The sequence below is a fragment of the Rousettus aegyptiacus genome, unplaced genomic scaffold (assembly GCF_014176215.1).
Source record: "Rousettus aegyptiacus isolate mRouAeg1 unplaced genomic scaffold, mRouAeg1.p scaffold_m13_p_7, whole genome shotgun sequence".
Classification (NCBI taxonomy): domain Eukaryota; kingdom Metazoa; phylum Chordata; class Mammalia; order Chiroptera; family Pteropodidae; genus Rousettus; species Rousettus aegyptiacus.
The window spans coordinates 101,239,832-101,252,554 of record NW_023416310.1 but is presented as its reverse complement, the minus strand read 5'-3'; the positions used below and the strand labels follow the sequence as shown (position 1 = coordinate 101,252,554).

The 12,723-nt window shown below is 33.6% G+C and overlaps 1 protein-coding gene across 3 annotated transcripts in view; it reads left to right on the top strand.

Annotated features, from left to right (window-relative positions):
• SEC24A (SEC24 homolog A, COPII coat complex component) overlaps window positions 1-12,723 on the top strand; it is a 57,725-nt gene that overhangs the window by 32,218 nt on the left and 12,784 nt on the right. For 2 of the 3 annotated variants that reach the window (XM_036224288.1, XM_016137670.2), the window contains 5 exons: window positions 3,130-3,185; window positions 4,269-4,475; window positions 5,337-5,457; window positions 5,770-5,928; window positions 11,116-11,289. In XM_036224288.1, the coding sequence (XP_036080181.1) occupies window positions 3,130-3,185; window positions 4,269-4,475; window positions 5,337-5,457; window positions 5,770-5,928; window positions 11,116-11,289 (717 nt within the window). The other variant, XM_016137671.2, reaches the window with a different exon arrangement.

Sequence of the window (12,723 nt, the reverse complement as noted above, 5' to 3'; positions counted from 1 at the left end):
GAGGGTATTATGCTAGGTGAAATAAGTCAGAGAAAGACAAATAATGTATAATTTCACTTATGTGTGGAATCTAAACATAACAACAACAACAACAAACAGATCCATAGATATAGACAGCAAGCCGATGGTTGCCAAAGGGGAGGGTAGGGGATAGGGGGATGGTGAAAATAAATAAATAAATATTAAAAAAACAAAATGGTTTTGTACTGTGATAAATAGTTCCTGAAAAAAGTTAAATGTAGAATTACCATCGTGATCTAGTAATTCTATTTTTTTTGTATGTACCTGAAATATTGAAAGCAGGCACTCAAACAAATACTTGTATACCAGTGTCCATAGCAACATTATTTACAATAGTCAAAAGATATAAACAACCCAAATATTCATCAACTTATGAATGGATAAATGATGTGCTGTATACATATAATGGAATATTCATCCTCAAGAATGAAGTCCTGATACATGCTGCAACTTGGATGAACCTTGAAAACATTATGCAAAATGAAATAAGCCAGACATAAAAGGACAAATACTGTATGATTTCACTTACATGAAATACCAAGAATAGGCAAATTCATAGAGATTGAAAGTAGAATACAGGTTAACAGGGGCTGGGGGGAAAGAGGAAGAGCGAGTTATTATTTAATGGTATAATGTTTATATTTGGGATGATGAAAAAATTTGAAAATATAAAATGGTTATGGTTATATAACTTTATGCTTGTACTTAATTGTATGCTCAAAACGGATAAGATGACAGATTTTGTGTATTATGTGTATTTACCACAATTTAAAAAATTAACTCAAAATGGATAATAGACCTGAGCATGACACTGAAGCTATTAAACTGTTAGAAGAAAACACAAAAGTAAATCTTTGTGACCTTGGATTAGGCCACGATTTCTTACATATAACACCAAAAACACAAACAAGAAAAACAAAAACAAAAACAGATAAATTTGAGCTTCTTCAAAATTAAAAGCCTGTTCCTCAAAGGACACCATTAAAAAAGTGAACCAACAACCCACAGAATAAGAGAAAATATTTGCAAACATATCAGATCAGGGATTTATATCTAAATTATATAAAGAACTCATACAACTTAACAATAAAAAGACAAGTTAATCAAAAAGTGGGCAAAGGTATTCGATAAACATGTCTATTCATAGCATAATTTTGAATATTATCTGTATACAATTGGCCAATAAGCACTTGAAAAGAATCTCCATATCATGAGTTTTCAGGGAAATGCTAATGAAAACCATCAGATGCCACCTCACAAAAATTTTCAAACTCAAAATTTCCCTCTCTGAGCATGTGTGAGTGACTGAAAGCACCACGAAGATTGGTTTTGAGGTTACAAATTTTATCGAGTAGGCAAATTCGCAAGTATTGAATCCACAGTGAGGATTGTCTGTACTTCTTTAAGGGGGAGTAGTTGAGGAGAGCACCCTTCTCTCTTGGTGGTTTTAAATCTCACATAAGATCAGTCACATCAGTCATTCATTTCCTAATCTTTCCACCCAGATACTTAATTTGGCATAAAATAAAATCTGAACAGGTGAATCTGATGATAGGCCAAGTTGTGCATTCACTGTTGTGGTCCAGCCTCTCAATTTTATTATGAGCTGAAAAATGGAATATCCCTTGCTAAATGTCAAATAGCAAACAAACAAACAACAACAACAACAGAAAGTGACAAGTATTTACAAGGATGTGGAGACATTAGAACTCTCATACATTGCTAATGGGAATGGAAAGTGGTTCAGCCACAATGGAAAACAATCTGTCACTTCTTCCAGAAGTTAAACATAGAGTTACCATGTGACCTAGCAATTCCACTCAATAGGTGTATACTCAGGAAAATTAAAACGTGTCCACACAAAAGTGTGCACATGAATATCATAGCAACTTAGATATAAGTGGAAACAATCCAAATGCCCATCATTTGGTGGGTGGGTAAATGAAATGTATAGCCATGCAATGCAATGTTATTTAGCAAGAAAAAAAGGAATAAAGTAGTGAGAGATGCAACAACATGGATGAACCTTGAAAACTTGAAAACATGATGGTAACTCTAAGAAACAGGCAAAAAGGATCTCATAGTGTGACTCCATTCATTTGAAATGTCCAGAGATAGACTGGAGGCTGTCTAGAGCTGTGGGAGTAGGCAGGGAAGTAAGAAGTGACTGCTAATTGGTAAGCTTTTTCTTTTGGGGATGAAAAGGATCTGGAATTAGAAAGTGGTGATGGTCGTGCAACTCTGAATATGTTAAAAATCACTGATTGTATCTTCTACAAGGGTGAATTACATCTCAATAAAACTAAGTTTTTTATTTTAAAGAAAAAGGAAGAAATTAGTAGAATTTTTATATGACAGCTAAAGTGAATACTTAATGTTTCAAATTATTTGTTGATATTTTTTATAATCATAACGAGCCTTTTTTTGGTAATAAAAAACAGTACAAAAATGTGGAAAGTGAGACCCTTCATAATCCTCTACCACCACCCACATTTCCTTCTCAGTTTGCTTCCTCCCCAGAAAGGGAACATAATTTCTAACCAAGAATAAATTTAAATCCTGAGAAGCTCGTCTAATGTGGTCGTTAGCATACCTTCTGATTCACTTGAGTTTGTAGCCCCACAAGTAGAGGCACTGGTGGGCACCTTCTTTATGAAAAAGTATCTGCTGTTTGAATGGCAGAGCTATTGGTGGGTTGTATAATGTCTGTGTAAAGACATAACATTCTTGTGTGTCATCTTCGTCCCATATTTTTCTTAATGCCATGAGCGTTTCTTTGGCTGGTTTCCAGGGCTAAGCAAGAATGTAAAGCAGGATTCTGAATTGCTGTCTTTAACCTAAGAAGCACTTGCACGAAACTTAGAGTGCTTACAGATCAATATTTTCTAATTGGAAGGCTATTTACCTTTTACACAGTAACAGTTAAGTTGTCATAAATACCTAAATCAATGTTTCTTTGGTACTTCTTTGAACATATGTAGACAGTGTTATAATAGTGGAGGAGGTTGTTTTTCTGTAAGTATGGGAGTGGTTGATTATATCAATATTATGTATTTGGGGCATCTTTAACAAGTTTTGTTTAAATGAAATATTTATTTATTCTTTCAGATGTTTTTATACCTATGCCAGAGAATTTACTAGTAAATTTAAATGAAAGTAAAGAGGTAAGGCACATTTTCCTATCTGGCATGTTTAATTGAAATATTAAAGGAATGTATTTTTGAAGTGAACCTTAAATAAAAATTTCTTTCTGCTTCTTTATGTGACATTTCTTAGAATTTGTAGCATTTTATATTTCTGTTAGTTAAAATTCATCCAAAGACTAGCTCTTGAGTTTGCCTTTGAACTGATTGCTTTTAATGTACCAGTTATTTGGAGTAGGGTAGAGGATAAACCTGTTCCATTAAGGAAGAAAACCTGAAGGAAATCTGCTTTGCCAGCCATTTGGGAAATTGGGAGGGTTGCTGAGATAAGCTTCTGGTCACTACATGGAAGCACTTTAGGTAGTCTGCTTTCAGTGCCCTTTGCTTTTCTGATTCACAGAGTGTCATTGGGGTCAGTTCAGAAGAAACTCTTATTACCTGCCTGGAAATTGCCATGACATAATACAGTGAGAGGTGAACAGAATGTGTCTGAAGGGGGGATGTTGTCTACCCTGTACATGCATATATGCCGTAGGGGTAACATTTTAACTAGCAAGTCTATGGTCTCAGCTGTTGGCAATGGTGACTTTGCATTAGTGCAAAGTTTTTTTTTACATTAACTCTTCATTGGTACAACCTAACCTGGATAGGTAGTTGTGTTTCTTTATTTTTTCTTTTGTTGTAATATTGCTAGTTGGCAAATTTGCTGGATATCTTAGATTTTGTAATAGGGAAGAATTAAACTCACTTTGCAACTGATAAGTGTGTAGAGGTGATTGAGAAGGCCATATTTCATGGCATTAAAATAAATCAAATCTCTAAACTGTGATGGTTCTTTTGGACACATTTTGGACTTATAGTCTTGCTGGACTACTGCATGTGCAAGAACTGTAAGGCCCCAATTTTGGTTTGTCTTGCTTGCCAATTTATAATGTTGATTTAAAATAGCTTTCTTGTCATTTGACCAACTTCATTGTTTATTGTACTGTCTGTAGATTCTCTGACCATCATCATGACTCAGTGTCTTGTCTATTATATTAGTTACTGACTGTGGAAAAAATTTTAATTGTAACACTCTTGAGTTTTCTTGCTTTATTTCACAAGCTTGTCCAAGATTTACTGAAAACGTTGCCGCAAATGTTTACCAAGACCCTGGAGACCCAGAGTGCCTTGGGTCCTGCACTTCAGGCTTCCTTTAAGCTGATGTCCCCAACTGGTGGTCGAATGTCTGTCTTTCAAACACAACTCCCAACTCTTGGAGTGGGAGCCCTGAAACCACGAGAAGAACCCAGTCAAAGGTCATCTGCTAAGGTTAGAAGATGGTCAAATTTATGATAAGATTTAAGCTGGTGCTCTGTTCCTTTGACCACACAGCTTGTATTTTATTTGGTTTTCAGTTGTGGAGAGGAGAGAATTTAAGGAAATGGATAAAGTGTTTCTCTTTTATGTAGATTTTTCTGTTTTATTACATTATTTTCTACAAGATTCACCCTTACCTTGTTTTTAGATCTTTAGCAGGCCACTAACAATGCAGTCTGATTTGATGAGACAGGGAGACCAAGAGAATATGCTTGCTAGGGACAAAGTAGAACCTGGATGACCAGTAAAAAGTAGTTGTAGTTCAGTATATTGACAGACGTAGATTGCTTTTGAGCACCTTGTATGTATAAACTTAGTTCGAGATGTGTATTTCTCCAAAGATTATGAGAGTGAGATCATATAATGATTATGGTATCTGTCCTGGAATCAGTCTGCCTAAGTTCCACTGCTTTTTAGATGTGTGAGCTTAAATAGCTACTTAATTTCTTTGCCTCTCTGTTTCCTTATATTTATTAAGCGAAAGTGATGGTAGTGCCCTCTCTTATGGTGGTTGAAAGGACTAAATAGATATTACATATGAATTGTTTAGAACAGTGTCCAGCATAGTAAGCATTTAATAGATTATCAAAATTAGTATAATAGATTTATTTTTTAAAAAGTAAAACAAGAAAAAAAGGAAGAGTCATAAGCAATACATATTTTTCACTGGAAAACTAGAAAATATTACAAAGCAAAAGAATTTTGTAGACTACCCAAGGAAAATTAATACCTTGGTATTTATAGATAGGTACTTAAATTTTATGACAATTTGATGATTTAAATTTTTTTCTCTTCGTAATTTATTATTAATAGGATATTCACTTAACACCATCCACTGACTTCTATAAGAAATTAGCCTTGGACTGTTCTGGTCAGCAGGTAGCCGTTGACTTATTCCTTCTCAGTGGACAGTATTCTGATTTAGCTTCATTGGGTAAGTTTTCCTAATGATTATTTTTCTCGAGTCAAAATGATATTTGTATGATGGTATTCTAAATAGAGGATAAAGTGAAAGAAATTTTATTATCCTGGGAAAGTTCGTTTGGTCTATTGTAAACCTTATAGCCTTCTACTCTAAACATTTATAATAAGAGAAATTTCTATACTACTATTTAAAGGAATTAAATTTTCTTTTTTGACAATACCTTGGGAGATTACAGAAAGATTTATTTAAATGCATGTAGTTACTTGGGTACAGTAATGGTAACTAATGGCAAAATTTAAAAGGAGATGTGTTCTCTTTCAGGTTGTATTTCTCGGTATTCAGCAGGTAGTGTTTATTACTATCCCTCTTACCACCATCAGCACAACCCAGTCCAAGTACAGAAATTGCGGAAAGAACTACAGAGATACCTCACTCGGAAGATTGGCTTTGAGGCAGTCATGAGGATTCGGTGCACCAAAGGTGGGGGCACTTTATTTACATTTATAAAGGAGTAGGTGTTGCTTTTGATACCAGTAAATATATGTTTTCACCTAGTCTTATCTCATTAAATTTGCTTTTCTAAGATATTTTACTAACTGATGGAATATGCAATTAGGAATAAGAAAAAGTTTTAAAAAGGGGGGACTACTGAATATACTAAAAACAACCAAACACCTCAAAACTGATTTTTTTTATAGTAAATGAATTATATCTCAATGAAACAAAGATCACATCCCCAAAGAAAATAAAGCATACTACTGATGGATTTTTATTCCACTTATTAAACAGTAATAGTGGAAAATCTTATTTTTTAAACAATTTTTAAAATTGTGGTAAAATATACATAACATAAATTTACTGTTTTTGTTTTAACCATTTTAGCTATGCATTGAGTGGCATTAAACCCATTCTCATTGTGCAGCCATCACTACTATCCATCTCCGGATGTAGGAGATCTTTTAATATGTGCTCTTCTCATCCTGCACCGGCTACTAAATACAGTGCCACCTGTTGCTTTGGAAATAGTCTGTTTCAGAATGCTTACATCCAATTTGTTTTCCTGGATAAATATTTTCTGGCTGTTAAATGATAAGTATTTTCTTATGAAAATGGGAAATTATATAATTCTTGATATTTCATTTCTCCATATTATCAACCTGGTTCCGATCTTTTGTTCAGATTTTAAAATATCATTGCTCTGGTCTATGGCCATGCCATCTTGAACATGCCCAGTCCCAGCGATCCCATCTGATCTTGGAAACTAAGCAGGGTTGAGCCTAGTTAGTACTTGGATGGGAGAACACGTAGGAAGACCAGATGCTGTAGGTGCATAAATAAATGAATGAATGAATAAAATATTGTTGCTCTATAAGAGAGTATGTAGCAATCATATTTTAAAGTGGAAAGATTATATGAAATATGTAGAAAAAAAATAGATACCAAAAGCTAAAGATCTAGAAACCTGCCCACTAGATAGATGTTGAAATCTATTGGTCAAACCATGTGCCAAATGAAGTGATCTGTTATCCATTACTGTAATAAAAATAAAAAGTGATTGAGTGAAAGTGATATGGTATCAAGTAAATACTTGAAAGGTTGCCACATCTCCAAACAACTCATGGTATTAACATCAGACAAAACTAGTCAGTTACCGCAATAGCCTTCTGTTTCTGCTTTTTTTTTTTTATAACAGCTTTATTGATATAAAATTTACATACCACACAATTCACAGATTTGAAATGTATAATTCAGTGGTTTTCAATATATTTACAACAATATTACCACAACCAATTTTAGAAGATTTCCATCATCTCCAAAAGAAACCCTGTACTGATTAGCAGTCACTCATTCCCCACCCCCCTACCCCTCCCCCGCACAGCTCTGGCAGCTTTAGGCAATGCCAGTCTATTTTCAGTCTCTATTCTGGTTATTTCACATAAATGGTGGGGCCATACAATATGAGTCCCTTTGTGACTGTCTTCTTACACTTAGCAAAATGTTTTTTAGGTTAATATTATAGCATCTATCAGTATTTCATTCCTTTTTTTTTTTTTTTTTAATATTTCATGTGTTTTTATTGCCCAGTAGTATTCCATTGTATAGGTATACTTCATTTTGTTATCTGTTCATCAGTTGATGAGTATTTGGGTTGTTTCCACTTTTGAGGCATTATGGATAATATTGCTACAAACATTTGTGTAGAGGTTTCGGGGCATATTTTTATTTCTCTCAGGTATATATATATACCTTGGATATATATCTGGATCATAAGGTAATTAACTGTATGTTTAACTTTAAGAAACTGCCAGAGTGTTTTCCAGCACCTGTACCATTTTATATTCCCACTAACTGTGAGTTGAGGATACTGATTTCTCCACATCCTTTTTAGTACTTGTTGTCCTTTTTTATTTTAGCCATCCTGGTGGGTGTGATGTGATATCTTATTGAGATTTTGACTTATATCTCCCTGTTGATGAATGATGAACATCTTTTCTGATGTTTAGTATATCTTCTTTGGAGAAATGTCTATTCAGATTATAGTCCTGTTTTAAAATTTAGTTTGTCTTTTTATTATCCAATTGTCAAAGTTGTTTATATAATTTTAGGTACAAGGGTTTTATCAGATATATGATTGGCAAAAATTTTTTCTACTTCATAGTTTTGCCTTTTTACTTCTTAATGGTATTCTTTGAAGCACAGTTTTTGATTTGGTGATATTTCATTTTTTCTTTTCCTGTTTGTGCTTTTGGTGTTATAGTATTAAACCACTGCTTACTCAAGATTATGAAAATTTACGCTTAAAACATCTCCTAAAAGTTTTATGGTTATACTAATATCTAAGTCTTTGACATACTTTGAGTTAATTTTTGTCCTTGATTTGAGATAGGTATTCAACTTTATTCTTTTTTCATGTGGAAATACAGTTGTCCCAGTACCATTTGTTGGAAAGACTATTTTTCCCCCACTGAATTGTCTTGGCACCATGTCCCCTCGCTGAAATCAGTTGATCATAAATGCGAGGGTTCGTTTCTGGATTCTGAATTTTATTTTTTTAATCTATATTGCCACCCTTATATCTAGTACCAAACTGTCTTGATTAGTCTAGCTTTCTAATAAGTTTGAAATGAGGAAGTATGAGTCCTCCCAGCTTTTTTTTTTTCTCCCCCCAAAAATTGTTTTGATATTCTAGGTCCCTTGTGTTTCTGTGTTAATTTTAGGTTCAATTTGTTAACTTCTGCAAAGAAGCTAGCTCGGATTTTGATAGGGATTGCATTTATTAATAGGTAGATCAATTTGGGAAATATTGCCATCTTAACAGTATTAAGTTTTCTGATCTGTTAGCATGGTTTGTCTTTACATTTATTTAGGTCTTCAATTTCTTTCAACAGTGTTGTATAGTTTTTAAAGTTTTGTATTTTTCTCTTGAATTTATTCCTAAATATTTTTGATGTAATTGTAGATGGAATTTTTTTACATTTCATTACTTCTTCATATAAACATAATTAATCCTTTGCATATTGATCTTATATCTTGTAGCCTTGCTGAACTTGTTTATTAATTCAAATAGTTTTTTAGTGTTTGTTTTAAATGGCCTATTTGTTGTATCTCATTTATTCAAGATTGATGGATCTCAAAAATGATTATTTCTGCAGATATTGGCCGTGAATTAGTGGAAATGTACATCCTAAAAGGATGGACATGTTAAAATTTTTCTATTTGGCAGGACAGAAGCTATTTTTATGTATCTAACTTTGCATAAAGAGCTTGGGGGTCCACCAACAAACTAAGGTTTGCCTTCTTTCTAGAGTGCCTAATTTAATAAATCTTTGCGGTTACTTGCTTAAGTTTTGCTTTTTCTTTTATGATAAATTTCATTACAAATGAAATAATATGTTTAGTAAAGTTAAAAAAAAAGGCACAGAACAAAAAGATATAAAATAAAAAATAAAACTTAATATGTCCTATCTCAAAGTTTTTCACATGCCTTTGAAAAGTTTCCCCATGCATATATAAGCATATATTTTGGCTTTGAAATAAAAGCAATAGGAATTATATATGGCTTCTTTTTAATTATACCATTCTATTTTTGTACATATAGATCTACATCCTTTTTTATTATTATTACGGTTTTAAAATTGGTTTTTATTTCATAAGCAAAACATGCATCTGTTCTTGTAAAGAGTAATACCGTTGACATAGCTAAAGTTCTCTTGCATTAGCTTGTGTGTGCATGTACTTTCACTTTCATTCCAGCCTTATTTACTCTCTGGTGTGTATATCAGGCTCTTCTATACATTTACATACTTCTGTACCTCTCCATGGAAAGTATATAGTATAGTGTATTAGCATAAATAACATTGTATAATTTTTCAGGAGGTCTTGAAGATCCCTTAATATTAGTATTCAGTAGAATGTACACATCAACAATTTAGTTATTTTCTTACTGATTGGCATTGAGAGTATTTCTGATTTTTTTTTCTTATGACAGATAAAAACAATACTTAATTTTTTTTTTTACACATATAATTTGGCACTTGAATAAGTGTATCTGTAGGATAAATTCATAGATACGAAATCACTAGGATCAAAGAAGTTTTCATTTAGAATTTTAGTAGATGTTGTCAACTTATCCTCCAAAAAAGTTTTTGAAAATTTGAATCCTCATCTTTTAAGAAGATTATCTATTACCAACTCCCTCACCTTCACTAAATATTGTGTATTATCTAACACCTTCTGCTTCCATTTCCAATGTGTGTGTTGCTTTTCCCCACTCCACCAAGCAGTTAGATCAAGTGTGACACTATCTACCTGGAAATAGCATCAGACTCCATAGGTTAAAGGACTCACTCTCTAAGACTCCTCCTCCCTCAGCCCCACCGCATACCCCATGACTCCCCCGCTCCCCTAATCCACACATGCACTGCAGAACCAATTCCAACTCCAGGGCGTTAACTGTGGTTGTAACTGACTGGGTATAGATTGAGGGTTGCAGTGACTCCCGCCTTGGTTTTCATTAATTTCTTAGAGTGGCTTTTAGAACTCAGAAACATTTTACTTACTAGATTACTGATTTATTGTTAAAAAGATATAACTCAGGAACAGCCAAATGGAAGAGATGTAAAGGGCAAGCAAGGGGTAGGGAAAAGGAAAGGGCACAGAGCTTTAATGTTCCTAGTGCTCTACCCTCCCTAAATCTCCACCAACCCTGGAATTTTCTGAACCGCATCCTTTTGGTTTTTTATGGAGACTTCATTACATAGTTGTGATTGATTAAATTTTTGGCCATGGGTGACTGATTCAACCTCTACAGCCCCTCTCCCTGCTCTGTAGGTGGGGGGGTAGCCAGTAAATTCAAAGTTCTAATCCTCTAATAACATAGTTAGGTCCTCAGGCAACCAGTACCCATCTTTATGTTAGGTAGGTGCTTTCCAAAAGTCACCTCATTAACATAGCAAAGACACCTTTATCATTCTTTATTACTTGGAAAATTCTAAGGGTTTTAGGAGCTCTTTGCCAGAAATGGGTAAAGATCAAATATATATTATAAACCACAATATCACATCTAAACTTTTTTATTCTCTGCTAGTCTGATAAGTGACAAGGATAAAATGTCAACATCCATATGTAGGTATATATAAATCACTTTGATAAATTTTTCTTTTCTAGGTCTTTCCATCCATACTTTCCATGGGAACTTCTTTGTTCGGTCAACAGACTTACTGTCTTTGCCTAATGTAAACCCAGATGCTGGGTATGCAGTACAGATGTCAGTGGAAGAGAGTCTTACTGATACTCATTTGGTTTCCTTTCAGTCAGCACTCTTGTATACATCCAGCAAAGGTAAGTTGTTTTTTTTAATTGTGGCAAAAAACACATACATGAGATCTACCCTCTTGAGAAGTTTTTAACTGTACGCACAGTACAGTATTGTTTACAGTATTGTAGCAGAGGTAAGTTTTTTGATTTAGTTGTATATTCTATGACTTGTGATAACTCCCTCTTCTTTGGAGATACTCATTTCTATGAAACCAAAAGAGTATTCCTGGCCTTAAGAGCTTTGTTGCTGTTCTTAGTAAAGTGAAGATGTTTGGTATTTATTTTACTTAACAGGTATTTATCGAGAGTCTACTTAGTGTCAGGCACTGAAGTATATTCAGATGATACAACAGTCAATAAAACAAAATTTAAAAAATATTTTTTCTCATAGAGCTTAGTAGGGGAGACAGACAAGAGGATAAATAAGTAAAATAATAGTATGTTATATGGTGATAGTAATTGAGGAGAAATATAAAGCAGGTAAACCATTTAGGAAGTGCTGAGGGGAAGTGATGGTCGTTTAAGATAGTGTAGCCAGGAGAGGCCTCACAGAAGTGATACTTGAGTTACATTTTAATGGAGCCCAAATAGATAGGAAACATTTTTTAAGGGTATAAATTGTTTATTAATAATTTATTTATAATGTCTGTCATAAAGATGATATGAAAGCCAGTTAAATTATTTTTTTTTTTTTGTGATAAAGATATACACTCTCACCTTCTAATTCTGCTTTACTTCTTTAAAAAAAAAGTTGCAGGAGTGTGTCTGTGCTATGTCTACTCACCCTCACAGCCTCTTAAATATAGAAAAAGTGTTTAATAAAGGCATTTGAATGAAAACTTTTAGCATTAGAGAAGATCAGTTTTTTTAATGATTATAATTAATATAACATACCATAGATGTAAAAGTAGGAGAGATTTCTGTCTCTTGATGCCTTTTTTTAAATTTGACAAGAGAACATCCTCATTCCTTTTCTCCTTATTGGTTTTTCTTAACATTAAAAAAATTAATATATAATTTTGACATATGGTTAAGTCTACCATTTTAGTGTAGTTCCACAAGCTTGACAATGTATTGTGTAACCACCATTCCAGTCAAGATATCACAATCAGTTCTGTTACCCCAAAACCTCATGTTTTTGTAGTCAACCTCTCTCCCATCTCCAGCCCCTGGCAACCATTGATAAGTTTTCTAACCCTATAGTTTTGCTGTTGCAAGAATGTCATATAAATGGAGTCATACAGTAGATAATTTTTGTATTTGCCTTCTTTCACTTAGCATAGTGCGTTCGAGATTCATCTGTGTTGTTGCATTTACCAGTAGTTTGTTACTTTCTATTCCTGAGTAGTTGTCCAGTGTACCTCATTTGTTTATTCACTGTCAGGTGAAGTCCATTTGGGTTGTTCTCAGTTTTTGGCAATTTCAAATTTAGCCCCAGTAAACATATACATCCAGATT